This window comes from Podarcis raffonei, chromosome 6 (genome assembly GCF_027172205.1).
Source record: "Podarcis raffonei isolate rPodRaf1 chromosome 6, rPodRaf1.pri, whole genome shotgun sequence".
Classification (NCBI taxonomy): Eukaryota; Metazoa; Chordata; class Lepidosauria; order Squamata; family Lacertidae; genus Podarcis; species Podarcis raffonei.
In genome coordinates, this window is record NC_070607.1 from 11,699,961 (window position 1) to 11,725,774 (window position 25,814).

Here is a 25,814-nt window from a genome sequence, read left to right on the forward strand (position 1 = left end):
CCTAGCATATCAAAAGCACACCAGTGCAAGTAGATAAATAGGTATCGTTGCAGCAGGAAGGTAAACGGCATTTTCATCACAGTGTTCAGTTGTGCAGAACCTGTGTAGAAGGGGGAGGGGGGAAACCCAAAACTGTATACTTTACAAGGTTGTTATTGTACTTCACCAGATCTTAACCTATTACAGTATTTGTAAGAATGGATTGCAAATACCATTGAATTTGTCCATGGCAAGTCTGTGTTTATATGCAAGCTCTGTTGCACTTCCCTGAATATGCTGTTCGCATTGAGAAGTACTTTCCCATTAGCCTCCATGAGGTTTCGAATTCCAGCTTCAGAGGAGGATTTTCCTTTGCAGCAGAAAAGGAAAGGAAAATTCCACCTCCATGCCTGCTGTAATCCCATTAATTAACGCACCCACCTTGCAATTATCAGGGCCCCCTCCATTAAGTCCAAAGATGCATTTAACATCATGTATTGCTTGTCCCTTGGCCAGTTACCCTACTTATGTTGCGCGGGTGGCGCTGTGGTCTAAACCACTGAGCCTCTTGGGCTTGTCAATCAGAAGGTCAGCGGTTCAAATCCCTGTGACGGGGTGAGCTCCCATTGCTCTCTCCCGGCTCCTGCCAACCTAGCAGTTCAAAAGCACACCAGTGCAAGTAGATAAATAGGTACCGCTGCTGCGGGAAGTTAAACAGCGTTTCCGTGCGCTCTAGTTTCTGTCACAGTGTCCTATTGCATCAGAAACGGTTTAGTCATGCTGACTGCATACCCGGAAAGCTATCTGTGGACAAATGCCGGCTCCCTCGGCCTGAAAGTGAGATGAGGGCCACAAGCCCATAGTTGCCTTTGACTGGACTTAACCATCCAGGGGTCCTTTACTTTGTTTCTCACCGAAGTCCCCGCTGCCTACATCCACTGCTTTAACCCACCAGGAAAGTATAACTGAAATGGTTTTCCATCGCTTTAATTAAATGTACTTGAGAGCTGGATTATATGATGCATTTTAAAGACCGGGATGGTGCATTGGAAGAAAGGCTTTATGCAGCTGTCAGGAGCAAGAAGCTAGTTGATAGAAGCATTTGCTTCCCAGAACCCAGGTTGCTGTGGTTGCTATCAATTCACAGAACTCTCTCCATTTTTCAACAGTGCAATCTATCCATGCTGTAGGCCTGTTCAGGTGTTACCTTAATAGGATCTCCCAATTTGTATAGGGAGCATGTGGCTGGCTTGCACCAGCCCTGCCCCCATGCTCCTGTACACACCCACTCAATCCTGGCCTTTCCTGCATTGAGTGGGAAGATCTAAAGGGGGGATTCTAAGCATGTTCAGATGAACATGCTTACAAGCCTCCCTGTGATGAGCAGACATGCATTATCAGGGCTCCCGAAGGCATGTTACAACATCCCCAGTTTGAGAGGAGGCAAATAGTGATACAGCTAGACATGAAAAGCATACATAGAGTTGGTGACAGCAGCCAGATCACAATACACAAGGGATGAAAGGTGGGCCACATGCAGAATAAACGAAAGCATAAATCTCCCAGCCTTTGATGCAAGGGGGCTCCTGAAAGAGCTCTTCTCTACTATTCTAGAGATAGTGTAAATTTTAGAAACACATAAACTTTTCTCCAGCGTCGACTAAAATTATTATTTTGGACCGCACGATGGCTTTCAGTATTGCTGTTTCAAAAATGTATTGTTTCTGCAGTGCATGGTAACTGGGGCCCTTGGAGCAACTGGGGCACTTGCAGCCGAACATGTAACAGTGGCCAGTTGAGAAGGTACCGGACTTGCGACAATCCTCGTCCGCTCAATGGGGGAAGAGCCTGCGCAGGTGCTGATACCCAGATACAGAGGTGTAATATAGAGCTTTGTCCTGGTGAGTTACCTTAGCATGTACATGGTTATTACCCTGTTTTGTTTTTTGTTTTTTTTTGTTTATAAGATTATTTCATTAAGAAATTATGCTAAAAAACATGGGGTCGTCATATATGGATAGTGGAGAGGTTGGATGGGTGATTGGTGGCTGCTGTGAGCCGGAGATTGTCAGCGGCGTTTTTGCTGGTGATTGGTGGGTGTGTCAAGGTCCGCTGGCAATTGGCTGCTGTGGCAATTTGGCGGGTGATTGGTGCTTGCTTTCTGAGAGCATGCAGATGATTGGTGGCTTCGTCGATGCGCGTGTGACTGGCTGTGGTGGTCCTGCAGGTAAGCGATTTTCGGCAACCCACCCCCCAAAAAAGCTGAACAAATCTGGGCAATCCCCCCCCCAAAAAAGCTCAGCAACTGTGGGCAGTCCCCCCCCCCCGCTGTGTTATACACAGAAAAATACGGTACATACATATGCAAAGCAACAATCCCAATTTCAATAGCTCACTTGGTTAGAGTGTGGTGCTGATAACTCCGAGATTGCAGGTTTGATTAGAGAATCTTCAGGGACGTTTCTGACTCTATGATTCTCTGAAAATGCTGAAGTAACAAAGAATGCATTATGCCTATGCTGTTGTTATTAAAAATACCCCAAAGACATTGGGAAGAAAGGCTTGCTAAGATGTATAAGACTGAATCAGATAAGTGCTGGAGAGGCAAAGAGGTGGAGGGAATGTTCTTTCATATGTGGTGGACATGTAAAAGGGTAAAAGAGTATTGGGAAATGATCCGTAATGAATTGAAAAAAAATGTTTAAAAGTACATTCCGGGGGAAAACACACCCAGAGTCCTTTCTCCTGGGGATTATTCAGACTGAAATTCCCATGTGTCAAAAAAGGTTATTTATGTATGCAACAACTTTAATGTAATAAAGAGTACCTTTTTGGGTGGGAGGGAATGGTCTGCGACTAGTTTCCATGATTATTCCCTGGTCTGTGTGTAGCTGTTGTACCATTCAACCCATTTCTCAACCTCTTCCTCCTTCCCTGGACTCCTGTTGCAAGCATATCCTATGGTTGCTCGCATTTGAGTTAGCACATAATGTTTGAGCACACACGAGAAACTTTACCGAAACAGTATTAATTCATGTCTTCTGCATTGGTTTACAGTGGATGGAAACTGGGGCCCATGGCAGCCTTGGAGTGCCTGTTCTGCTTCTTGCGGAGGAGGAGAGCAGACCCGATCACGGCTGTGCAATAATCCATCCCCATCTAACAGTGGGCGACCTTGTCCTGGAGACGACTCTCAGATTTCCAGGTGTAATGTTCAAGCTTGTCCAGGTAAGTAGGCAGACTCAAGAGTGTGTCTCAGATGCTGAGAAACAACCAACCAACCAACCAACCAAACAAACAAACAAACACTAACATTCTGGACATGGGGCACTTTATTTTCTGCCTGAATAAAAGTGTTTTCAGAATCCCAGTACACAAGAAATGAAACTTCCAAAAAGGTTCTTCATCGGTTTTTGTTCTAGGCTGAGAGCCAAACTGAACATGATGGCAAATGAGTTTGCATTTAATGGGCAAGTTTGTTTGTTTTAAATGATACTGTCAGTGAGCAGGAATTGCTGATCATGTTGAGGAATCACAGCAGCGACGCAGGAGATTCCCCTGAAACCAGATTTTGAACTAGGAGGGATCCTCACGGGAACAAATGGAGGGTTGCCTTCAAAGGGAGGGGTTCTCCTCTGGATCACAGTGAGGGAGGAAAAGATTAAGTTCTACCTCCGTGCCTGCTATGTCCCAGTTTTATCACTCCCCTGTCCAGCCCCATTGAAACAAATTTAATTTGGCTCTGTGTTAGAAATTTGTTCAACATTCTCCTGTGTCTTGTGTTGCATGTGTTCTTTGACATAATAATAGTGCATTGGGTGGGGGGATTTATTCTGCTTTAGTTTGTTCCACCATGCTTCCCCAGTGCTGCCACATTCTTGCTGCCCAGGGTTGGCACAGCAATAACAGAATGAAAATAACCCAGAACTTTTGAAATCTGTGGTATGAAAACATAGGGGATTTCAGCAGGAAGTTACAGGTTGGAAATGAAACAGTGTGACCACCCCAAAACACTTTCAGGCACAAACAGTGCTGAAAGCAGGTTCTCGTGTGACCACCCCAGTGAGCTCAAAGCATCATTTAATGTGCAATAAAAAGGTGTCTGGAAGGGACCCTAGAAGAGATCGAATTCCCCCCCACAAAAAAATTCTCAGTAACATTGAGGGCATTTCAGCAGTAGTCCAGCTGACTGCCTGTGCTGATATAGCACCTCCTGGTATTATGAACATTTGAACTTTTATTCCTGATCTTCACCCCTTTTTTGGTGTGTGTGGGGGGGAGAAGTAGTGGAATATTGGAAGCAGTCAGTTAGTTGCTTCTCTTAGCTCACAACTTGGAGAGTTGCCACCTGTCACTGGGCCTAATGAACCAACGTTCTGACTTAATATATGTTCAGATAGACTTGGGGAACAATTTGAAAATTGTCTGCTCAAACTACCAGACCAATATTTGCAAAGGAATCCAACCGTTTCTTATTACTGCTTGACTGAAAGGAACCTAAAAACGTTGGACGGTTGCTCAGAATGCTGCGTAATCCGAGGGAAGTTACGAGTACTTGTCTTGTTTCCCTACCTGAAAGTGCACACACATGTAGAAAACGGGTAGAAATGTTTTGAAAAACAAACTTTTACAAACACAGGTGTCTCTCTTATTAGCAGCACTTTGTATATATATATATTTTTTCAGTTGTTGTTTCCTTAAAATGTGGCACCAGAACACAGAGAAGTTTTACATGTCAGTAAGATTAATATACTTTGGTGTTCTGGCCCAAGTCCTAACCAAATAATTTCGCAGAGCCTGCCTGAATTCCCGCAGTTTATTCTGTTTCCTTTCCTCCCATACTTTGTTGTGCTACCATTGGCATGCAGTGCTAAACAACAGTTGCCTTTGCCTTGGAGGACTCGATGTTTCATGAAAAGCCCCTGGCTTTTCCTCTGGGGATATGTGGCCTGGAAGATGTTTACTAACATCATTATTTAGTTGGGCTGTTCCATTTTATGTCTTCATATTTTTTTCTCTCCAAAACAGAGGGGGCAGTGTGGCTCAACATCAGCACTTGGATAATAATACTCACATTTGATTTGATTTTTTGAAACGTTACAAAGTAATAGATGTTACAGATGGCCATTCTCCCTCTCCCCCCAACTTTTGACTTCCTTGGCAATAGGTGGACCTCCACAGGCTAGAGGAAGTGTCATTGGAAATATTAATGATGTTGAGTTTGGAATCGCTTTCCTGAATGCCACTATAATCGATAGCCCAGATCTGGACACTAGACGAATACAAGCCAAGATTACGAATATCCCACGGAGTCTCGGTATGTACATCTGTTTCTTTAATACTTAAGAAATGTTCCTTAGGCTTATCAAACTTAACACAGTTTTTATTCTGTTGAAATACCGGCTGACCCATGCCTAGGAGGCAACATTGGGGTGCTTGTTTGTTTGCTTTTGTTTGTTTCGCTTTGCTACCTCTGAACGTCACATATTTTGTTCAACTTTTCCTTTGACATAGCCTTGCAAGCCCCATCCGTCTCTGTACATTCTATGGGGAAAGTACCATATGAATGAGGAGGCATGTAACTTACTCCAGAGAGGAGAGCAATGAACCTATGAGCTTGCACACCATTTCAAAGAGGATTGTGGCTAGAAAGTGCCTCCAGGTCTTTTAGAACTGGCAAGCAGATTGAGGCTGATGTGCTTTTGCTGTCAAACTCTTTGCAGATTCCAATACAGTCATACCTCTGGTTGCATCTGCTTCATGTTGTGGATTTTTGGCTTGCGAATGCGGCAAACCTGGAAGTGTATACTTCTGGGTTTTGCCGCACGTGCACAAGCGATCTGTGCACTTCGCACATGCACAGAAACGCTTTGTCGCACTTTGCGCAGCAGCAGCGCTCTACTTACGGACTTTTCAGGGTGCAAACGACACCCCGAAACAGATCGCGTTCGTAAGTAGTGGTACCATTGTATATGCTTATTTGCTCTGCTATTTTCATAAAATATTTAATGCAATCAGTATCAAGAGAATTTATTAAAGGTCAGGTGATATTGTAAGTAATACAAAATGCAAAGAAACCAACCCACAAATGTTGCTGTACATATGACAATGCTTCCCCCCCCCCTCTAAAGGTCCAGCAATGAGAGCGCTAGTTTCTATTCTGAGTCCCATTTATTGGACAACAGCCAAAGAAAATGGAGGCGCAGTGAATGGCTTTTCACTCACCAATGCAGTTTTCAAGAGAGAGACACAAGTGGAATTTGCTACCGGTTAGTTAAAAATGGGACAACAGCTTTCTATTTTGCATAACTTCCAAAGCTTCTGCTTAGAACAATTTGCCATAGTTGGATTTTCAGTATTTTGGCCTCCTGGTTCAAACTGAAGGAGCTGCAGGAAGACGTTTTTGTCTGTCTCTTACTTTGAGAACCATATATTTGGCCTTTAAAGGTGTGAATACCGAATGATAAATAGGAGGTTTAAAAATTATGCAAGCCTTCTAATGATCACTGTCAATGGTCCCCTTTAAAGTTGGCTTTAAGATAGTTAATGCACATTTAAATGGTTCTTTGTTAATTAATTTTTGACTTGAGATTTCTTATGAGGGCAGACACCCCCTCCAGTGTTCACTCATTTGAACTCTTACTAATATTGACAGGGGAGATCTTACGAATGACTCACGTCGCCCGTGGCTTGGACTCAGATGGATCTTTACTCTTGGATGTTGTCATCAGTGGCCACATGCTGCAGTTACAATCATCACCTGATGTTAATGTAAAGGTAAATCATCACTATACACTACTGAAACTATCTGTCTGTAGGTTTCCCCAGTACACTCAGCCATCATAATGTTAGCGTGTCAGTTGACACCACTATCATCCACGTATCATCCTGTGGTTGTAGGCAAAGTATACTATTTGATCATTGTCCCCAGAAGTTCTTTTGATTACTATTTTGCATTATATTGTTAGTTTTATTTTTGCTGTGGATAGGCAGCCATCCACAGATGTGATGAGATACGGGTTGCGCTGTGGTCTAAACCACTGAGCCTCTTGGGCTTGCCAATCGGAAGGTTAGCAGTTCGAATCCCTGCAACAAAGTGAGCTCCCGTTGCTCTGTTCCAGCTCCTGCCAACCTAGCAGTTCGAAAGCACACTAGTACAAGTAGATAAATAGGTACCGCTGTGACGGGAAGGTAGACGGCGTTTCTGCGCTCTGACTTCCATCACAGTGTCCCATTGTGCCAGAAGTGGTTTAGTCCTGCTGGCCACATGACCTGCAAAGCTGTCTGTGGACAAACGCCCACTCCCTCGGCCTGAAAGCGAGATGAGCTCCGCAACCCCATAGTTGCCTTTGACTGGGCTTAACCGTCCGGGGTCCTTACCTTTTACCTTCAATCCTTTCTCCTACATGGGGCACACAAGACCAGCTCTTAGCAGTCTGTCTTCTGGTGCTGGTTGCATGAGCACTAAGCAACAGCTCAAATAGAAAATATTTCAGTTCCTTATTGTAGTCCTTGTATTTTCTTCCAGTCTGGGTTCCACTTATGCTCCTTTCAAGCTGGAGGAATGGAAGGGAAATGTACTTCCATTATAGCAATCTAGCGTTTTTCAAAACTGTGGATGATTGTGTCCATTCCTGCATGTTCACTATGGCCATGGAGAATGGCAAAGTGTCTCCTTAATGTCTCCTTAATCTGGAGTTGTGTGGTGTTCGTTTCAGGATTATACAGAAGATTATATTCAGACAGGCCCTGGTCAGCTCTATGCTTACTCTACACGACTCTTCACCATAGATGGAGTTAGTGTACCATACACTTGGAACCATACCATTACCTACGACCCGAATCGCGGAAGAATGCCCTTCCTGGTGGAAACCCTCCAGGCCGCCTCTGTTGAAACAGAATACAATGCACTCGAAGAAGCTCTAACTTTTAAAATCCTTGCTTCCATTACAAAAGGTATTGTTGCGGGGAATGGTACACACAGGGTTTGGTAGAAATGAAAGGCCTTTTAAGTAAAGGATGGCCTTTATCGAAGGCCAGTTAAATCCGATGCTGTTAAATGTTTTAGAAGGAATATGGTAAAAACATGCCCTATTCTAAGTAGTCTAAATTGGATTGAAGACCTTGCACATACTATTATATATAATGCCTTGCATAATGCACTGATAGAACAATACTTGGGACAAATTTAGGGAGAAATAGGTAGAGGTCTAATCAAGAGTCTGTAATTTATCTACTGGGTGAACAAGATAAAAATGCAACTGTGAAGAGTGCACAATTACTGTCTGCAATAACTGATGAGACAGGAAATTCCTTAGAGAGAGAATGCTGCATCGTATCTGGGTGATTCAAAATTTAAAGTTTTATTAATTTTTTTCCCTTTAGTTCTTACATAAATTTATTCAGATGTGTATAAATTCTTTTTTAAATATTTGTTAAAACAGGGACATCTTTTGAAAGGGGATTTGTGAGTTGCCAGGAAAATGTGGCATTTTAGCTTTGTTTATGTAGTTTCATTTGGGTCCGTTAACTTTTATTAGTCTTGCCCACCCCCCACCCCCCAGTTATTTTGATGGTCTGATGACTAGATACAAATAAATGAATCTGAGATGTTTTGCCTTTCCTGAAGTGGATTATGCTTTAGAAAGGAATAATATTTACTTTGGTTCTTCCCCTACTGTCATCTTGAATGCAATTTTTTATTTTAGATGGATTCCCCCCCCCCCCCATTGTTGTACATAAAAGCAACATAATCTTATTGAGGGCGGTACATTTCTGCATAAACGTTTATTCAGTTTTGAATATTCATCTACTTACATCATTTATAGACCTCCCTATCAATTAAATAAACAAAATTACAATAAACAGAAAACTCTCCAACCAAAGTACCCAGTGAACTTTTGAAGAACTTTGGAAAAGAAAAATCTGATGTCCATAGTTGTTGGGTTTTTTTTGTCAGTCTGTAATCCTTTTGCTTCCTTCATCCACAGGAGACCAAAGCAACCAATGTCCTAATGGGTTTGGCTTAGACTCTGCTGGGCCATATTGTACAGGTAAGAATATGGCTAATAATGTGACTGAATATAGAACACTCCGATCGCTGCCTTGGCTCCTTGCTTTGCAGCCCTCTTGCCTGCCAACCCCTTTGAAGCACACATTCCCTTTACAGGCTCCTAGGATGCCGCCTCCAGACTTCACTTTAGGTAAATTAGAGCTAAAGTTGCTGAACATGTTGCTTATTCAGAAACTGTTATTCTCAAGCAGGGATGGGTGAACCTGTCTATTTAGGTTTCTCATTTTTCCAATCTTAATAGTGAGTTCTTCTTTTCTGCAGCAATTTGTGGGCTGTTGGTTTTTTTTAAAAAAAAATCTTCGTGAAAATTTGTTAGCTTTTTAGCGAGAATTTCTCATATATTTTTGTTTGTTGCACTGACTAATATACACATTTTGTCAAGCAGTTTTTCCTAATGCATTTGTATGTTATTTTCACGTATAATACGCCTTTTTAAGTACACTTTCCCTAATACATGCACCTTTGTACATGTTGGAGAGTGTCAAGGCAAGAATTCAGAGAACTGCGAATTTCAAAGAGCGGCTGTGTTTTGGTCCATGTATTTGTTTGAGAAGCTCAGGTTAGGTATTACCCATCCCTGCCCTTATCTGGGGGGGGGGGGGGCGGAATCTGACTTTGCCCAATGGAAACATATTGACATATATTCACACAGATATATTAAGAGTGGGTTAGAACTGAAACTGGATTTGGGGGTCCAGGCTTCCATTCTGATCTTTTAACACGATTGAATTTTCGTTTCGCTTCTCCTTGTTCCTAACCCTTTAGTATTTTTTGAATGTTCAAATTGCTGCTGTAGTGTGAGCAGGATTAACAGTGTGGGAAGGGGGCTGGGTCCTTTTCTTCCTCATTTTTGTTGTTAAACAAAATGGTAATGAATTCCAGAAGCCTAGTTAGACCCTATAGGCTTCCTGTTGCCAGTCTATATTCCTGTTTCTGAACTATACCGTACACCCTCGTTTTATGCGGTTTTGCTTTTATCATTAGATGAAGATGAGTGTACAGTTCGAAATCCATGTTCCCACACTTGCCACAACGCTATAGGAACCTATTATTGCTCGTGTCCCAAAGGCCTTACCATATCAGCAGATGGAAGAGCATGCCAAGGTAAGGTTTGCTTTTAAATGTAATGCACTGGCCACACTGTGTTTTTATGACAGTATTTAGAATACACAAGAGATGAATGTTATTTTATCTTTTATTCTTTGTATTTACATCCCATTTTTTCTTCTATGATGGAACTAAAGCTGATGTCCTATTCAGATACTGACCAGTACCTCCGGTTATGTAACCCTCTGGTTACGTAAACTTTGGGAATGCGAAAGCAGCAAATCCGCAAGTATTTTACTGGGTTTTGCTGCATGCGCAGAAGCAGTTAACCACTTTTGCGCATGTGCAGAAGTGGTCTACCGCCATGCACGCATGCACAGAAGCAGTCCTTAGGTTGCAGAAACCTCGGGATCCAACCAGACCTCCGGAATGGATCCCGTCCGCAACCAGACGTACCACTATATATGTCTTCAGATCAGGCCCTAAGATACTAACCTGGGTAATATTCTCATGATAAAATAGACACTGTTTCTTGGCTTGCCTTTATTGCAGATATTGATGAGTGTGCCTTAGGGAGGCATTCTTGCCATGCTGGCCAGGACTGTGAAAACATTATTGGCTCTTACCACTGTGTGGTTCGGTGTGGGACTGGCTTCAGAAGAACATCAGATGGATTAAATTGCCAAGGTATGGAGATAGGGTCGTCTCATCTGCCAACAATTATTATTAAATCACATGAGACTCTGTTAAATAACAGTTTTTTTATAAGGGCAGGATGGATCCTTCAACGCAGTAAGGATTTGATTAAAATGTTCTTTGAAATTTTGCCTTCATATTTTGTGATTATCTGATAATCTCTCTGCAGTTTCCAGAATACTCAACAGGCAAGACGTTTTTCATTAGTGCTCTTTCACTCAGATCTGTGTAAACACAGGTTCTTGTCATTTGATGTTACTTTCCATTTCATGCTAGTATTTTGCATGGTTTAGAGCAATGATAGCTAACTGGTAGCCTGAGTTAGATCTAACTCGGGAAACAACTGTTAAGAATACAAAAGGCTGGCAACTCCTGGGTTTTGCAACTAGTGAAACTGCATGAAATGTCACTGATGTTTCACCTAATGAACTCGAACTGTTAACCATTAATCTCACTATCTGCTGCTCCCAGTATAGTTTGTTAAGACCATAAAACGATCAGCCAGATTCCAGATGAATGATATTGCTGTTCCATTATTTGACAATGACCACTTCAAATAAGGGGGCATTATTTGCGGGGTCACACACGGCCACCTGATCCTACACGATCCCCAGCAGTTCAGCCTGGCTTTGCCTCCCCAAGCTGGACAGAAACATATTGGTTAGGCTGAGGAAAAAACAATAGTCATGTGAAGAGTTAAGAAATCCCCTCATCTCATTGCCTCTGTTTGGTGACAAATGTCTGGCTTTGCCCTCTGACAACAATCACTCCAAGTCTTCAGGGTAAGAGAGGTTTAATCATGTCTATATTATTCAACAGATGTTAATGAGTGCCAGGAGTCGAACCCTTGTAATCAACGCTGCTTCAACACCATTGGAAGCTTCCACTGTGGATGTGAACCAGGATATCAGCTAAAAGGCAGAAAATGCATAGGTATGAAATAGACTTCAGGACAGTGGGGCCTATACACGTAGTTTATAAAGGTTCTCTTGGACAGCTGGACAAAGCCTATTAACTACTGCTGATAAAAAAATCCTCTGGAAATCTAATGACAATTTGCCTTTGAAATGTCTTGAGTAGGTTTGCTTTGAAATATAATCTAGAATGGGCAACATATGGTCAATCAGATATTTCTGAAGAAACCTTAAGGCCTTGAAAGTCTCCAACCTATTGCTAGTATAAGGAACAATGAAGGAACCAAGGTCTAGCGAACTTCAGGGCTGAGCAGGATCTAAACCTGGATTTTCCCGCTCCTAATCCTCTTCTTTTCTTTGGTGATCACTCGAACGAAACAGAGTAAGATTTGCTTCCATGAACACTGTTTAAACAGTGAGTCCGTAAGTGGCTGGGGAGGCCAATTCTGGATCCACACATCCTTCCACAGTGGGGACATAGGTTTCTGGGTGGGAATTGATCCCTGTGAGAGTTTGCCAAGCGTGCCTTCCTCTTAGCACGCTTCTCCCTTTTGTCCTGAGTTCAAGCATTTTCAAAGCCCATGTCACCTTTGGTACGGCTGTTCTCCAATATTTTTCCAATCTAACACTCTAGGCCAGGGGTCAGCAAACTTACCGCGCCTCAGACTGGTGTCTCCAGTGCCAATCGCATGGCGGGCCGGAGGGCGAGGGAGCGCGTGCCCATAGGCTTGCGTACACACTATTTCCGGCGCACTTCCAGGTCAGAGGAGCACCGGAAATAGCTTGTGTGCATGTGCACAGGCCTCCTCCACCCCAAATGTGCACCAGAAATAACACTTGCACATGCGCAAATAACGTTTGCGCACAAGCTATTTCTGGTGCTCCTCCGACCCAGAAGTGGGCAGCTGGGCAGTGTAGTGCCGGTAAGAGTGGGCGGCGGCAGTGGGTGGCAGGGGTCGCCGTGGGCTGGATAAACGAGTCCCTTGGGTCTTATCTGGCCCGCAAGCCTTAGTTTGGGGACCCCTGCTCTAGGCACTACACTACACAGGGATTGGGCTCATAGGAAGTTCAATTCCTTCTCCACTCATGATAATTTCAGCTGCAAAGGTTAGATTCCACTCAAAGGATCTTTTTTGCTATGCTTTGTAAGACAGAAAGACTGAAAGTTCCTGACTTAGCAGTTCTTGGTGCTAGATGAGTGTTTCTTCTTCAGGCAGCTTAATTCCTCTGCCGCTTTTGGCCCAGGACTAGGGCCTGTGGGGTGCCCTCTGCTGACAGCGATACTCCCCCTGTGGCATGAGTGAAGTGCCCATACACAGCCCTTGCCCTGGGTAGGATCAGCAGTGGTTGTGACTCCCTCCCCCTTACTAAGCTCTTTTCTGCAAGGGTAAGGGCTCACTACTTGCCCATAGAGGTCCTGCTCTACCTTGTGTGTCATTGTCTGCCTCCCCCATCAATAGGCACCAATTAGCACTTCTCTACGTAGCTGAGATTTAACTGTTGCTCAGATCTACCTATCTGGTCATGCTTTGTAAGCCAAACTCATGCCTTAACGACAGTTGCAGCACTACAATTGCAGGTATAAGATATATTTTATGATGTAAAAAAGTAAGTTGATATATGAAATATACTCAGAGTCGCAAAGTGATTTCATGCTCTTTATTCAGCTCATAGTGGTGAGGAGGAATGAATGAATGCCCCCTCAAGGTATCTGCTTTATATACATTATTTACACAATGGGCTGCACATGATTGGCTAATTCCGGAATTCTACTGTAAGCCAATCAGGTTGTGGATTCACTTCTATCTGGAGCATGATTGGGTGGTTCCTGCCAACCAATCCTACTGCTGCATTCTGAATCCTACTGTTCTAGGACCAATCAGGCTGCTGCCTTTTGGATCCTATTGTTCTAGGACCAATCAGACTGCTGCAGTTTGGATCCTATTCAACTCAGTACATAACAATATACAACCTCGTCTCCCTGCCAAAAGCTGATCAGCGGTGCCTGCAACACCCTCTGTCTCTGCCCACATGGATTGCTGCAAACCATGTGGGCAAAGGAAAATGGGCCACCCGAGGTCATTGTGATGTCAGGTGATTGACAGGCAGCAGCCCCACCCATGTGCCACAGTTGGCTAACGGGAGATGGGGAAGGTAAGCATTTGACCCATTGGCCAGATCTAATTCTCCACCCTCGTCTTAAGGCAAAACATGTTTCTACAACACCCAGAAATGCAGCCCAAGTCAGATGTGACAGGGTGAACTTTTGCTGTACGTCTCTGTTAATATCTATTTCACTTGGCAATAGGAAAAGGTCAAATCATATGACCTTGGTGCCACATGCAAATTGTAAGCCGTTTTCTTCTGAGCAACTTAAAGATTTCTTCACAAAAGTATATGGGAGAGGGAGAAGTTACATAAAATGAGGATTGCCCAAGAGGTGAGAGCTTAATGCTATCAGTTTAGCTACTGAACCTTTTGTCTTCTTAAAGATGTGAATGAATGCAGACAAAATGTATGCAGACTTGATCAGCATTGCAAGAATACACGAGGTGGCTATAAATGCATTGATCTGTGTCCAAATGGAATGACCAAAGCAGAAAATGGAAGTTGTATAGGTATGTATGTTTCTTTTCTGCATTCTTGTTAGACTGTAGCAGAGAATCAGGAGATCTCCAGCTACTTCTACCTCATCCCTCTTCTTCCACTATGTTTGTGAATGTCACTTGTGAACTACGTACAGTGGTATCTCATGTTACATACGCTTCAGGTTAAAGACTCTGCTAACCCATAAATAGTGCTTCAGGTTAAGAACTTTGCTTCAGGATGAGAACAGAAATCGGGCTGCGGCAGCAGCGGGAGGCCCCATTAGCTAAAGTGGTGCTTCAGGTTAAGAACAGTTTCAGGTTAAGCACGGACCTCCGGAACAAATTAAGTACTTAACCTGAGGTACCACTGTAATGGGTATCTGTCAGGGGCTCAGGAGCAGAAGCACAGGGGAGAGAGGAAATGGAGAGCGAAGGGGAGGGATCCGAGGGGAGCGTAGGGGAGTATGACAGTGACCCGAGAGATTCCATGAGCTTCTCCAGCGAATCAGAAGATTCCCAGAAGGGGGCGCCGATGGTGAGGGCAAGGGGGGTCCCAGGGGGGACGCACCGGAAGCAGGGGGCCAGCGGGGACTCCCAAGGCAGCAGCGGGGGATCAGAACCAGCTCCCCCACCAGAGCGCAGTGGGGGGGAAGAGTCACATGTGTCAGGGCCAGCCTCTCCTCCAGCAGGGAGAGAAGATGAGTCAGGGCTGACCACGCCCCAATCGGAAAGTGGGAGGCTCGGCGCGCATGCCAAGTTCAAATGTACAGGCGCGCGGGACAGCAGAAAACCTGGATTGGGAGCCAGGTCCTAAAGCCCGACGGAGGGAGGGGGAAGAGTCAGGGGACTCAGCGTCAGAGGAGTCTAGGAAGGGAGAGACCCCGACGGGCAGGCGGACCCAGAGGAGAAAAGAACAAAGGAGGAGGTGGAGCAAGGCTAGAATCTTAAACTGGTGTCAGGGGGGAGGAGATTCAGATGGAGCTTCGGCGGTCTAAGGTTAGAGACGTAGCGTTGCACGCTGCGCCTGTGGAAGTGAAACTGAACTTCAATAAAGACTTTTATACTAAACAACGAAGCAGCGTTGGTCTTCTGTGAGCTGGGACCTTGGGCAGCGCTGACAGTATCATATCCCAAAAATCATAAACATGTGTTCTACTCATAAACAACTACATGAATCAGAAATTGGCACAACACACACACACATGCAGAATGCCCTTACTCTTCATTGGGTGTTTTTTAAAAAAAAATCTCCCTCATTCCTTCTCAGAAAAGATTGTGCTGTGTATTTTCATTTAAGAATATGATAAAAATGAATAAAAAGGGGATACCTAAATTCCCATATACAGTGGTGTCCGTTCCAAAACCAAAGCGCGCAAAGGAATGCAAAACGGATTAATCTGTTCCAGACTTTTAAAAACGACCCCTAAAACAGCAATTTGACATGAATTTTACTATCTAACAAGACCATTGATCCATAAAATGAAAGCAATGATCAATGTACTGTACTATAAAATAAATAAGACAGTATTGTAGATGATTAAAAAAAACTAAAAAAAATTCTTACTTGCACTGATGATAGTCATTGTTTGGCTGAGGGGCTTTTATCCATTTCCGCAGTCACACAATCAATCCATCAGTAGCTGAACTGGGTTCCACACAGTCACAAAAACAAATTAGCCAAAAAAGCCTGAAAAACAAAAATGCAAAATAATTAGCAAAAACAAAATCGCCAAACTTAATAATAAAGTCAAATGTTCAAAAACCAAGGCACAGCTTCTGATTGGTGCAGGTGCACCAGAAACAATAGCCGACAGCCGCATCGGATCCTCAGCTTCCGAAAAACGTTAGGAAACCAGAACACAGACTTCCGGGTTTTCGGCGTTTGAGAACCAAGGCGTTTAAAAGCTAAGGTACCACTGTATTAACATCCAAGACCCCAAGAGGAGGCTGAATTCTGGGTAGCAAAACACACTCTTATGACAGAAAAGTATCCATCTATGAAAATGGAGGAATTACAAAACGAACAAAATAAAATGCAGCGGTGGGACAGCTTTGGGTAACCTTGTAGCTAACCTCTATGTGAATAATAGATATCTGCTATTAAATGTTTGTATACAAGTACAGTTACTTTTAAGATGTTGTGTTCCTTGTCAGATATCGATGAATGCAGAGATGGTACACATCAGTGCCGCTACAACCAGATATGTGAAAACTCGCGAGGAAGCTACCGGTGTGTGTGCCCGAGAGGGTACCGATCCCATGGCATTGGAAGGCCTTGTATGGGTAAGTTAGAAGCAGGGGTCAGATAAACATGAATGCTATTCTGGTATCCACCATCTGATTCTGGCTGCTGCTTACGGCTACCCACAAAAGGGTTTAACATGCTTTACTGCTTGAAATCAGCAGGCTTCAGCTACAACTAATTAGACCTCAAAGACCTCTTACTGGGGGGGGGGGGGAATGAGTGGCTGATTTCAAGCACAAATGCATACAATTCCCAGGGAATGTGACTGTTTAAATCACACCAAGTAAAACTCAGCTTGCATGTATCATGGCTATGCATTCTATGGCATGCATGTTGCAAGATGAATTTGGGACGAATCTTTAATTCTGCATGGTTCCTTGCTTTACTTTGCTCCTTAACAAGTGGCTAGTTCTCTGCACTGCATGTACTTGGTGCCAGACAATGTAGCTTATATCTGAGCTGCTGTTCTGCATATAATGACAAAACTTCCTTGTATATTAGTGCCCCCAGCCCCCGGCCATGTATTCAGTTGCAAATGTGAAAACAAACAAAACAAGCAAGCAAAATCACATGTACTTTGAGCAGGGAGCAGGGATGCAGTACAGCTTGTTCTGCCTTGCCACAGTTCCTTTATCTCCCTTTTGTGACTCCAAATAAACTTCAGTTCTCCAGGTCCCATCCACATCTTACGCTTGGCCTTGGGCTCAGTGGCTCCTTGTTTTAGTCTTCCCACTGGCTTTGTAACTTCAAGGCACCATGGAAGGCTGTTGGTCAGGGCCTTCCAACATTTTTATCCTGATGCAAATTGGCTAGCACTCTCCTTTACACACAAGTTGGGCTCCACGTCCATCATCTTCTCCCAGAAAGCACAGAGCAGGGATTGCAAAATTTAAGGAGGCTCACTCAGCAGAGGTCTTGTTTAACTTCCCCAAGATAAACGAAGACAAAAGCAAAGACAATCAGTGGTGTAAGGATGCTCCCTCAGGTATATAGAGCAGTCAAAATTCAGCCCAAAAGAATGAAGTTTACTGGGGGAAATTTCAGGAAGTAAGCAAGGAAAAGGGTATTTGTAACTCCTAACTTTATAAACAAGAATTGTTGTTTGAAAATAGATATTACCAAGCAGCAGACCAAGCATAACAAACTGGGTACTGCCAAGCATGCTTTCAAGCATCAAAACCCATTGAGAAGGTGGGTCTTTATTCAATAAAGCAATATAAAATAAAATAATAAAAGCAAGTGTCAGCACTGATAGCAGCTTCTTACAACTGGGATTGTGGCAAGTTAACTGCAACGATCATCGCTCCTGATGGGTAGTGGCATTGGTTGGAGATGAGAGAAATTGTGCTTAAACCCTGCTGGCTGCATCTCCATTTGAAAGAAGCAAGTCGGAAGGAGGGTCCATCTGGCCTCTTTCATTTAAGGGGCAAGTGAGTTCTGCCTACCTGATCAAGGGTATCTTGAGTGCTGCATGGGGGCGGTGAGCAGGCCTGGACAGCTCCCTTTCATTCTCCTACAAATCAAGCAGGGAGATTAGAATTTTGAGAATATCTGATTTCTCGTAACATCGCTAGCTGAAAATAACTTGAGAATCCATCACTAATTAGGTAACGTGCCATTGTTGGTGCTGTATCATTTCCAAATAAAATTTACCTGTCTGGCGCGAAAAGCAGCTACGATAACAGAAAGCAAACCTGAATCTCCAAACAAACTGTTTTTAAGAATGCTGCAAAATGTGCTTCGTTTGTTTTTAAAAGAAGGGATATTCACTAACAAACGTTTTAGCATGATATCCATTACGTAGCAATTGTGTTCCTTTAAGCTTCTTTCAAGGTTCTGTTACTGACTAAACTGCTGCTTGTCTTAAAACCAGCTTGCTACACCTCTCTGCGCCTTTCCTCTTATTTTTCATTGTTATTTCTTTGTTGATGTTTGCAAGAGCCTACAATTTCTTAGATGGCAGGGAAGGGAAGAAATTTACACTGCAACCCTGTGCATGCATGCTAAAAGTACCGTGTTTTTCGCTCTATAAGACGCACCTAGTTTTTGGAGGAGGGAAACAAGAAAAAAAATATTCTGAATCTCAGAAGCCAGAACAACAAGAGGGATCGCTGCACAGCGAAAGCAGCGATCCCTCTTGTTGTTCTGGCTTCTGGGATAGCTGCGCAGCCTGCATTCGCGCCATAAGACGCACACACATTTCCCCTTACTTTTTAGGAGGGAAAAAGTGAGTCTTATAGAGCAAAAACTACGGTAAGTGCCACTGCCCTCAGTGTGGCTACTCCTGTGTGCATAAGATTGAAGCCTCTGTCTTAGGTTAAAGAGTACTCTCCTTGCAGAACAGATGTTTGCAGATCTTAACATGTTCAGAAAACCCTCTTAGGAAATGGAGCTGACACACTTTGGAGCTTTGTCTGGGGGGGGGGGCGAAACCTAGAGCAATGAGCAGCTCACCCAGGCCTCTATTGTACTCAATATTTATTGCCTTTTACAGGTCACACAGCATTTGTGTTACTAAGCTTGTCAAGGGCAGGTTTGGGCAGCCAAGTTAATGTTTGTGAACAGGAAGACCAGTGCATGCATTGTGTGCAGCTCGGGGGGCGGAGAGAGCTTTATGATGTCAGGATCACATTTGTAATTTCAGATTGTTCCGCAGACTGATGTGCTTTTTAATGTTTTGTGTTGTCTCCCTCCCTCCCCACGTCACATGCTTTGTTGCGTCCCATGAGCAGACATAAATGAATGCGAACAAGTGCCTAGACCTTGTGCGTATCAATGTGCCAACAGCCCCGGCAGCTTCAAGTGTATCTGTCCCCCCGGACAACATTTATTAGGCGATGGCAAATCTTGTGCTGGATTGGAGAGGTTGCCAGATTATGGCAGCTATTACAATAGCCATAACTATGCACAGTTCTCCCCCGTGAGAGACAACTACCGACCTCAGCAATATGTCAGGCACTCATCCAATCTCTACAGCTCCTATTCAGAGTATAGGAACAGCAGAGGTCCCATCTCCAGGACTAAAAGGAATTTTAGAGAGACTTGCCCTGAAGGCTATGAGGCAAGAAATAACAAATGTATAGGTAAATGTCAAGTGTATGTGTGTATAGAGATATATGTATACATAATATGCATATTCCATAAAGATGTTCATTCAGCTTATTGTTAGGTTGCTTTTGCACACAGATATGATATAGATGCTCTATAATAAGATTTTACCAATACAGTGGTACCTCAGTTTTCAAACGTAATTCGTTCCGGAAGACCGTTCAACTTCTGAAACGTTCAAAAACCGAAGCATTCATTTCCAGAAGCATTTACTCACAGAAAACTCAAAACGGAAGCCGCGTGGCATGTTCGGCTTTCAAAAAGCATTGAAAAACTGAAGCAGTTACTTCTGGGTTTTCGGCGTTCAAAAACCCAAACGTTCGACTTCCAAGAACTGAGGTACCGCTGTATATGTAACTTTCACTTTCTTCCCAAACAACTGAAAAGATATTTTGGCAGAGCAGAGCATATCCATCGCATTTAGTCTCCCCCTGTCTCTTTCTGGGTATTTCAGCCTTCTTTCCCCCCCTCTTGGGGTAAAAATAAATTCCATCATTGACTGCAAATAGCTTTGCATGCACCCAACTGCTCTTCACCTCAGTGGAAATGGACCTAAAGCGAGGGAATGCCAGGGTGTGGTCCAGGAGAAACATTATCTTGGACACGAAATAAGGTCTGTTTTGGGTTGAAATGGTTGAAAAAAGTTTATATAAAGCTTGTCAGGGTGCTGCCACCTTGTGCCTTGCATACTGATGGGCAGATTTATGTATTTTCACATTTTAGAGTTTTGACCTATGTGCCCAGCGATTGGGGGAAAGTTCAAAGTGCATGGAATGAGCACTTATCTCAGGGGCATAACTCTCTTGAGAAGCTAGACTGAGGTCCAGAGTGTGGCTTCAAAATTGGCTGGTGTCAACTTAAGGGGTAGAGGAGCACAATGCTCACCCCACCACAAGTCACTTTTTAAAACATGTGTAGGTGCCGCAACACCTGCATTGATGTTGCAAAATGCATATCCTCACTCAAACCAAAGCCCTAACTTTTTTAAAAAAAGGTTTCAGCTGTCTCCTAGTTTCTAATTTCCAACATCTTGACTTCATGAGTTGAATTCTGCTGCTTTACCATGGTGCCTACCCAACCCCCCAAAAAAGTTGCCAAATTCAGCAATAGTGTTGTCTAATTTTCTGGGTGTAAGAAGCTGAGTTCATTAGGGGTGTGAGGGAGGCATTTGTGCCCAGTGAGGGATTTGCCTCTGGGGAGCCATAAATTAATTAGCTCAGTGGCTTCCAGAAGACATGCGTGACTTTTGACTTTGCTCATTCAAACCCTTGCCAGCCTTCAGAGCATCAGTCACTGACTAACTTTTCCAGTCAGTCTGTAGTGCCTGTGGAAAGCATCATCCAGAGATTCATTGTCTAACAGTTTAGAGCTCTTGAAAACTACATGTAACTTAAGGTCAAAAATCTTGATTGGGATGGCATTCTTCAAATTTGCTAAAGTGCATGATCTAAGAAAAATACATAAAGCGATGTTTAGCCTTCATATGGTTCAGGATATTATGTCTGCGTAAAAATTTAATTTCTGTAGATGTGCATCAAATATATTTTTCATTATTAGTTTGTCCGTTGGCTTCAATACTGTATGTTTTCAAAAGAAACACCCCACTTTCCCCCTGTTTTTCTTTTTACAGATATTAATGAATGTGAGAACAGGGATGCTTGTCAGCACGATTGCAGGAATACCTTAGGGAGTTACCAATGTTTCTGCCCAGCTGGCTATCAGGTTATGCCCAATGGCAAAACGTGCCAAGGTGAGAAAATAAAGGAAATATTATATGAGAAGTATAACATTTCACCATCCAGCTCATAAAGGCCTTTGCAGTCAGAAGCCACGTAGCAGATGTTAGATTAGCCTGCTGCAGCTGATGTTGAGACCACTGTAGGTAGAAACTATCTTAAGATATTAATTAATTAAATGGTGGTCCTTATTTATGCCTGTGGAATGTATCATTTCAGGGTTCTCTTTTGGGAAGGGCAGAACTGTGCTCTCTCCCAGCATCCTTCATTATAACAAGCAAGTGGTATTTTATGCCAGATTTGCATAGCAGAAAGGCCCTTATTTATTTCTATGCTTTATTTCCTAAAGCTCTGTCCATCCCTATGTACAGCCTTACGTTTTTATTATTGGTAAGAAACCTTTGCTATCTATGGGCTGGGAGAGTTTTGAGTTTACTTGTTACTATGTGGGTGAAACATAACCTGAAATCAATGAGTTGCTTATCTGATGTTATCTGTTGTTTTCCTTTGATAACCCATCAGATATAGATGAGTGCCTTGAACAGAACATCCACTGTGGACCAAACCGTATGTGCTTTAACACGAGAGGAAGCTATCAGTGTATAGATACGCCTTGCCCGCCAAATTATCAACGAGATCCTCTTTCCGGGTATGTTTCCTATTCAGTCGTGTTAGTTTTTCCAGATTGCTTTTTTGATTGCTTACATAAGAGGCCATGGAATAGTCTTATATACACTGCAATTCTTCTTTCTGACCTCAAAAGAGCTCAAATCATGTGTTGGCTAAGTTCCTTCTATGCTTTCACCAGCACACACTGTGCCTGCCATGTGTTGCTCCAAAAGAACACATTGACTCTTTTGGCATAGCCTCCTATAGATTAGGACAGGCAAAGGCAAATTTGGCCCTCCAACTGTTTTGGGACTACAACTCCCATCATCCCTAGCTAACAGGACCAGGTCAGGGATGATGGGAATTGTAGTCTTAAAAACAGCTGGAGGGCTGAGTTTGCCAATGCCTGGATTAGGAGATGTGGAATCTGGATGTCGTTGGACTACAGCTCCCATTATCCCTAACCACCGGCTCCTGAGAGGGCTGTTAGAGACCTCTGGGCATAATTCAATGGACTGGGTTCTGCCAGTCCTCCAGGGGTCCTTCCTCTGTATCACACTGTGATCTCCATGACCAGCAAACTGGATCTTCAAGGAAACCTTTAAACAACACCCAGTGAGGTTCATTACTTCCCTATTGTCTGGGAACTTCATTAAGCATGTGTTGAATGCACCAAAAAGCCATTTAACTTACCTGATCTTTGGTGGCTAGGTCTTAGCTGGTAGGGGAAGAAATAATTCTTCAATTTCTGTTTGTCTTACGTGGTTCTTCAGTGTCTTTGGCTGAAAGAAAGTGGATTTTTAAAAATCTGCCCACACTTCTTTAGCTAAAGGGGTAATAGGCTCAAATTATAGGCTGTTGGGAGACATGTAGACACCTGACACACTTCTCACTGTTATTATTTGATATATGTGACATCATGCTAGCTTTTGCTTTTCCTTCTAAGCATTAGGTGAACACAGTGGTGCGATGTGCAGGAAAATGCGAATGTTGTCCCATCACATCATTCACTTTTTCGATTACGTGTTATCAGGGAGATGCAGGAAACACCCATTCATTTTCCCAGAATATGTAGTTTGAGCCTGGTTTCTGAAGAACAAAGGGCTTTTGTTTTGTTTTTACAAAAAAAGGCATATAAATTTTAAATAAATAAAATCACAGGCCTTTGGTTTTTATCTCTTACCTGAGAATGGTGCTATATGAATTAAAAGGCACAATTGCTTCACTATATATTGCTGTTCCAATGCAGTCATGGCCCAGGCCTTATAGTTGTGTTTATTTTAGGTTCTGCCTCAAGAACTGCCCACCCAACGATCTGGAGTGTGCCTTGAGTCCTTACGCCTTGGAATACAAATTTATGTCCCTCCCGTTTGGCATCGCTGCCAATCAGGATTTAATCCGACTAGTTGCTTACACTGAAGACGGAGTGATGCACCCAAGGACAACTTTCCTCATGGTGAACGAGGATTTGACAATTCCTTTTGCACTCAGAGATGAGAACTTGAAAGGAGTGGTTTACACCACCAGGCCTCTGCGGGAACCAGAGACGTACAGGATGAGAGTCAGAGCTCTGTCTTACAGTGTCGACGGAGCCATTGAATATCAAACAACCTTCATCGTTTATATAGCCGTGTCTGCCTATCCATACTAGGAAAAGCACTGCCGACAGTAATCAAAGTATGTTAATCACATGCCTATGTGCCGCTGGGTGTCACCACTTCCAGAATCACTGTCCCTTATCTTAAAACAGACCTTGCAACTTGTGGGGGGAGAATGGTGCTATGTTCTAACCTTATTTCCTTCCCTCTGGCTGCCAATCTGTTGCCATCATTCCATCTTGACAAAAATGACCATAATCCACGATTCCTTGGAATCTTAACCACTTGCTTTATTTATTACACTGGAGCAGTCACTTCTCAAAGATTGTTCTGCTGACTCAGAACTGGTTAGAAGTTCTAATTAGGTGGTAATTTGGTGGTCCCAAAGTGGTAGGCAAGTATCTCCTCGATATGCGAAGAGAACAAAATTGCCACAAAGATTTTGAAAAACTTAATGGTGTCCTCATTGTCTTTTCTTACCACATTGAAAAACACAATTTTCTTGATATTCACAAACACTAAAGTAAGACACTACTAATGTGTCAGCTACTAGCAGGTATCACCACTGAGGGCTGTTACATACATTACACAGAAGCAAACTTTGCACAAAGCCCCAATTTGCAAATTGAAACTGGCAAGGTGGCCCCACAAACAAAGCTCCCTTCTGCATCGGAAACAAAGCCATGCTTCAGTACCACCACCCCATAATATTATTATGTGGGCCCCTTATCGAGTCTTCAGTGAGCAGCTAGAAGTGGGGAAGCAGAAATAACATCCTCCTTTTCCTTCTACAGTCAAACCTTGGAACTCGGAATGGCTCCATTGTTGAGCGTTTCAGTTTCTGAACACCGAAAACCTGGAAGCAAGTGTTCCGGTTTTCGAACATTCCTTAGAACTCGAACGTCTGACGCGGCTTCCGCTTGAGTGCAAGAAGCTCTTGCAACCAATCGGAAGCCACGTCTCAGAACGTGAACGTTTCGGATGTCAAACGGTCTTCCGGAACGGATTACGTTCGACAAGCAAAGTTTGACTGTACTCTACAAAGGAAACAAGAAGAAGTTCTGGATTCCCCTCCTTCCCTCAGATCACATAAACTTTTCTGGTGCCGCCTTAACTGAAGAGAATGCAAACTGCCTTCTTTTCACTGTCCAGTGGGGAGGTTGTATTGTCATGTGAACAATACCCAGAATTGTTGGGCTCAATCAGCCTCAAACTCTTAGCTGAACCCCAGTGTGGGCAAGCCCTTGGCCTGCCATCACAAGTACTCAACAAGCAACTGCACCCAATTCCAGCTGTATGAGACTTGTACCTTTGTGACACGTGTGCCTTCAAACAACTGTCACTTAATCTTTTCAGATATATGCTTACAAAGAACCCTTTGTAGGGACGAACAGATACAAGCAGAATCCAGGTTGGGGCCTGCTCTTGGAAGGCGTTTCTCGCAGTAATTCAAGAATAGTTGAGCCCTTCTGCTTTGAATTCTTGTCCCCTGCTTAGTCCTTAGTACCTTAGAAAATGACTGCATAGTAACATTCCTCTTACGCAAACATTAAAACTGTTTAATGCAATACATTTGAGTTCTGTAGTACGCTTTATAAGGTGCACAGTTTGGGAACACTAAAGCAGGGAATCTGTGGTGGACTGTGCAAGCAAAGAAACACAGCTTCTTCCCCTTTAAAAGCAGACAGAAGAAATTTGATTTGATGGAATTTTTGCCTACCCCCAAATAGGTTTCTTAAAAAGAAGAAAAGTCTAGCAAGTTTGGTCAAGCAATGTGTTGGGTGTCAATACACTGTATAAGGTGGTAACAAACTCTGGAAGTAATTTTTGCCAAGATGTATTCTATTTTTATGAAAGTATGTGTACATATATATATATAAAGTTTTGTTTGCTTGTGTGTATTTTCTATGCAATATTGAGAAGGGTTTTTTTTCCAAAAAAAGAGAAAAAAAGAAAAAAATGTTTTTACCAAAGAGTGTTGTTTACACATGGAAATAACCAAAATAAATGTTCACATTCTTTTTTTAAATTAAATATGTCAAGACAGCTATGCTGTGTTTATTATTCAGAGTTTTCACACTACTCTTATTCCGGGAGGGAAATGGAAAACAAAGGACTTCTTTGTCATATAAATTCCTTAATCTGTGTCCCCCTCTGAATTCATTTACGTTACTCCTGAAGGCTAGAGTAAAAAGTGAAGGAACTATATCATGAAGAATTA

At 43.1% G+C, this 25,814-nt stretch overlaps 1 protein-coding gene across 5 annotated transcripts in view; it reads left to right on the plus strand.

Annotated features, from left to right (window-relative positions):
* HMCN1 (hemicentin 1) overlaps positions 1 to 24,245 on the plus strand; it is a 301,086-nt gene extending 276,841 nt beyond the window's left edge. For 4 of the 5 annotated variants that reach the window (XM_053391419.1, XM_053391420.1, XM_053391423.1 and 1 more), the window contains 16 exons: positions 1,710 to 1,880; positions 3,037 to 3,207; positions 5,147 to 5,296; positions 6,111 to 6,248; positions 6,635 to 6,756; positions 7,698 to 7,935; positions 8,970 to 9,032; positions 10,037 to 10,156; positions 10,652 to 10,786; positions 11,615 to 11,728; positions 14,202 to 14,327; positions 16,452 to 16,580; positions 19,275 to 19,625; positions 21,281 to 21,400; positions 21,909 to 22,035; positions 23,280 to 24,245. In XM_053391419.1, coding sequence (XP_053247394.1) covers positions 1,710 to 1,880; positions 3,037 to 3,207; positions 5,147 to 5,296; positions 6,111 to 6,248; positions 6,635 to 6,756; positions 7,698 to 7,935; positions 8,970 to 9,032; positions 10,037 to 10,156; positions 10,652 to 10,786; positions 11,615 to 11,728; positions 14,202 to 14,327; positions 16,452 to 16,580; positions 19,275 to 19,625; positions 21,281 to 21,400; positions 21,909 to 22,035; positions 23,280 to 23,646 — 2,642 coding nt within the window. In that variant the 3' untranslated portion in view covers positions 23,647 to 24,245. The remainder of the gene's footprint in view (positions 1 to 1,709; positions 1,881 to 3,036; positions 3,208 to 5,146; positions 5,297 to 6,110; positions 6,249 to 6,634; positions 6,757 to 7,697; positions 7,936 to 8,969; positions 9,033 to 10,036; positions 10,157 to 10,651; positions 10,787 to 11,614; positions 11,729 to 14,201; positions 14,328 to 16,451; positions 16,581 to 19,274; positions 19,626 to 21,280; positions 21,401 to 21,908; positions 22,036 to 23,279) is intronic. The other variant, XM_053391422.1, reaches the window with a different exon arrangement.
* Positions 24,246 to 25,814: the final 1,569 nt, after the last annotated feature.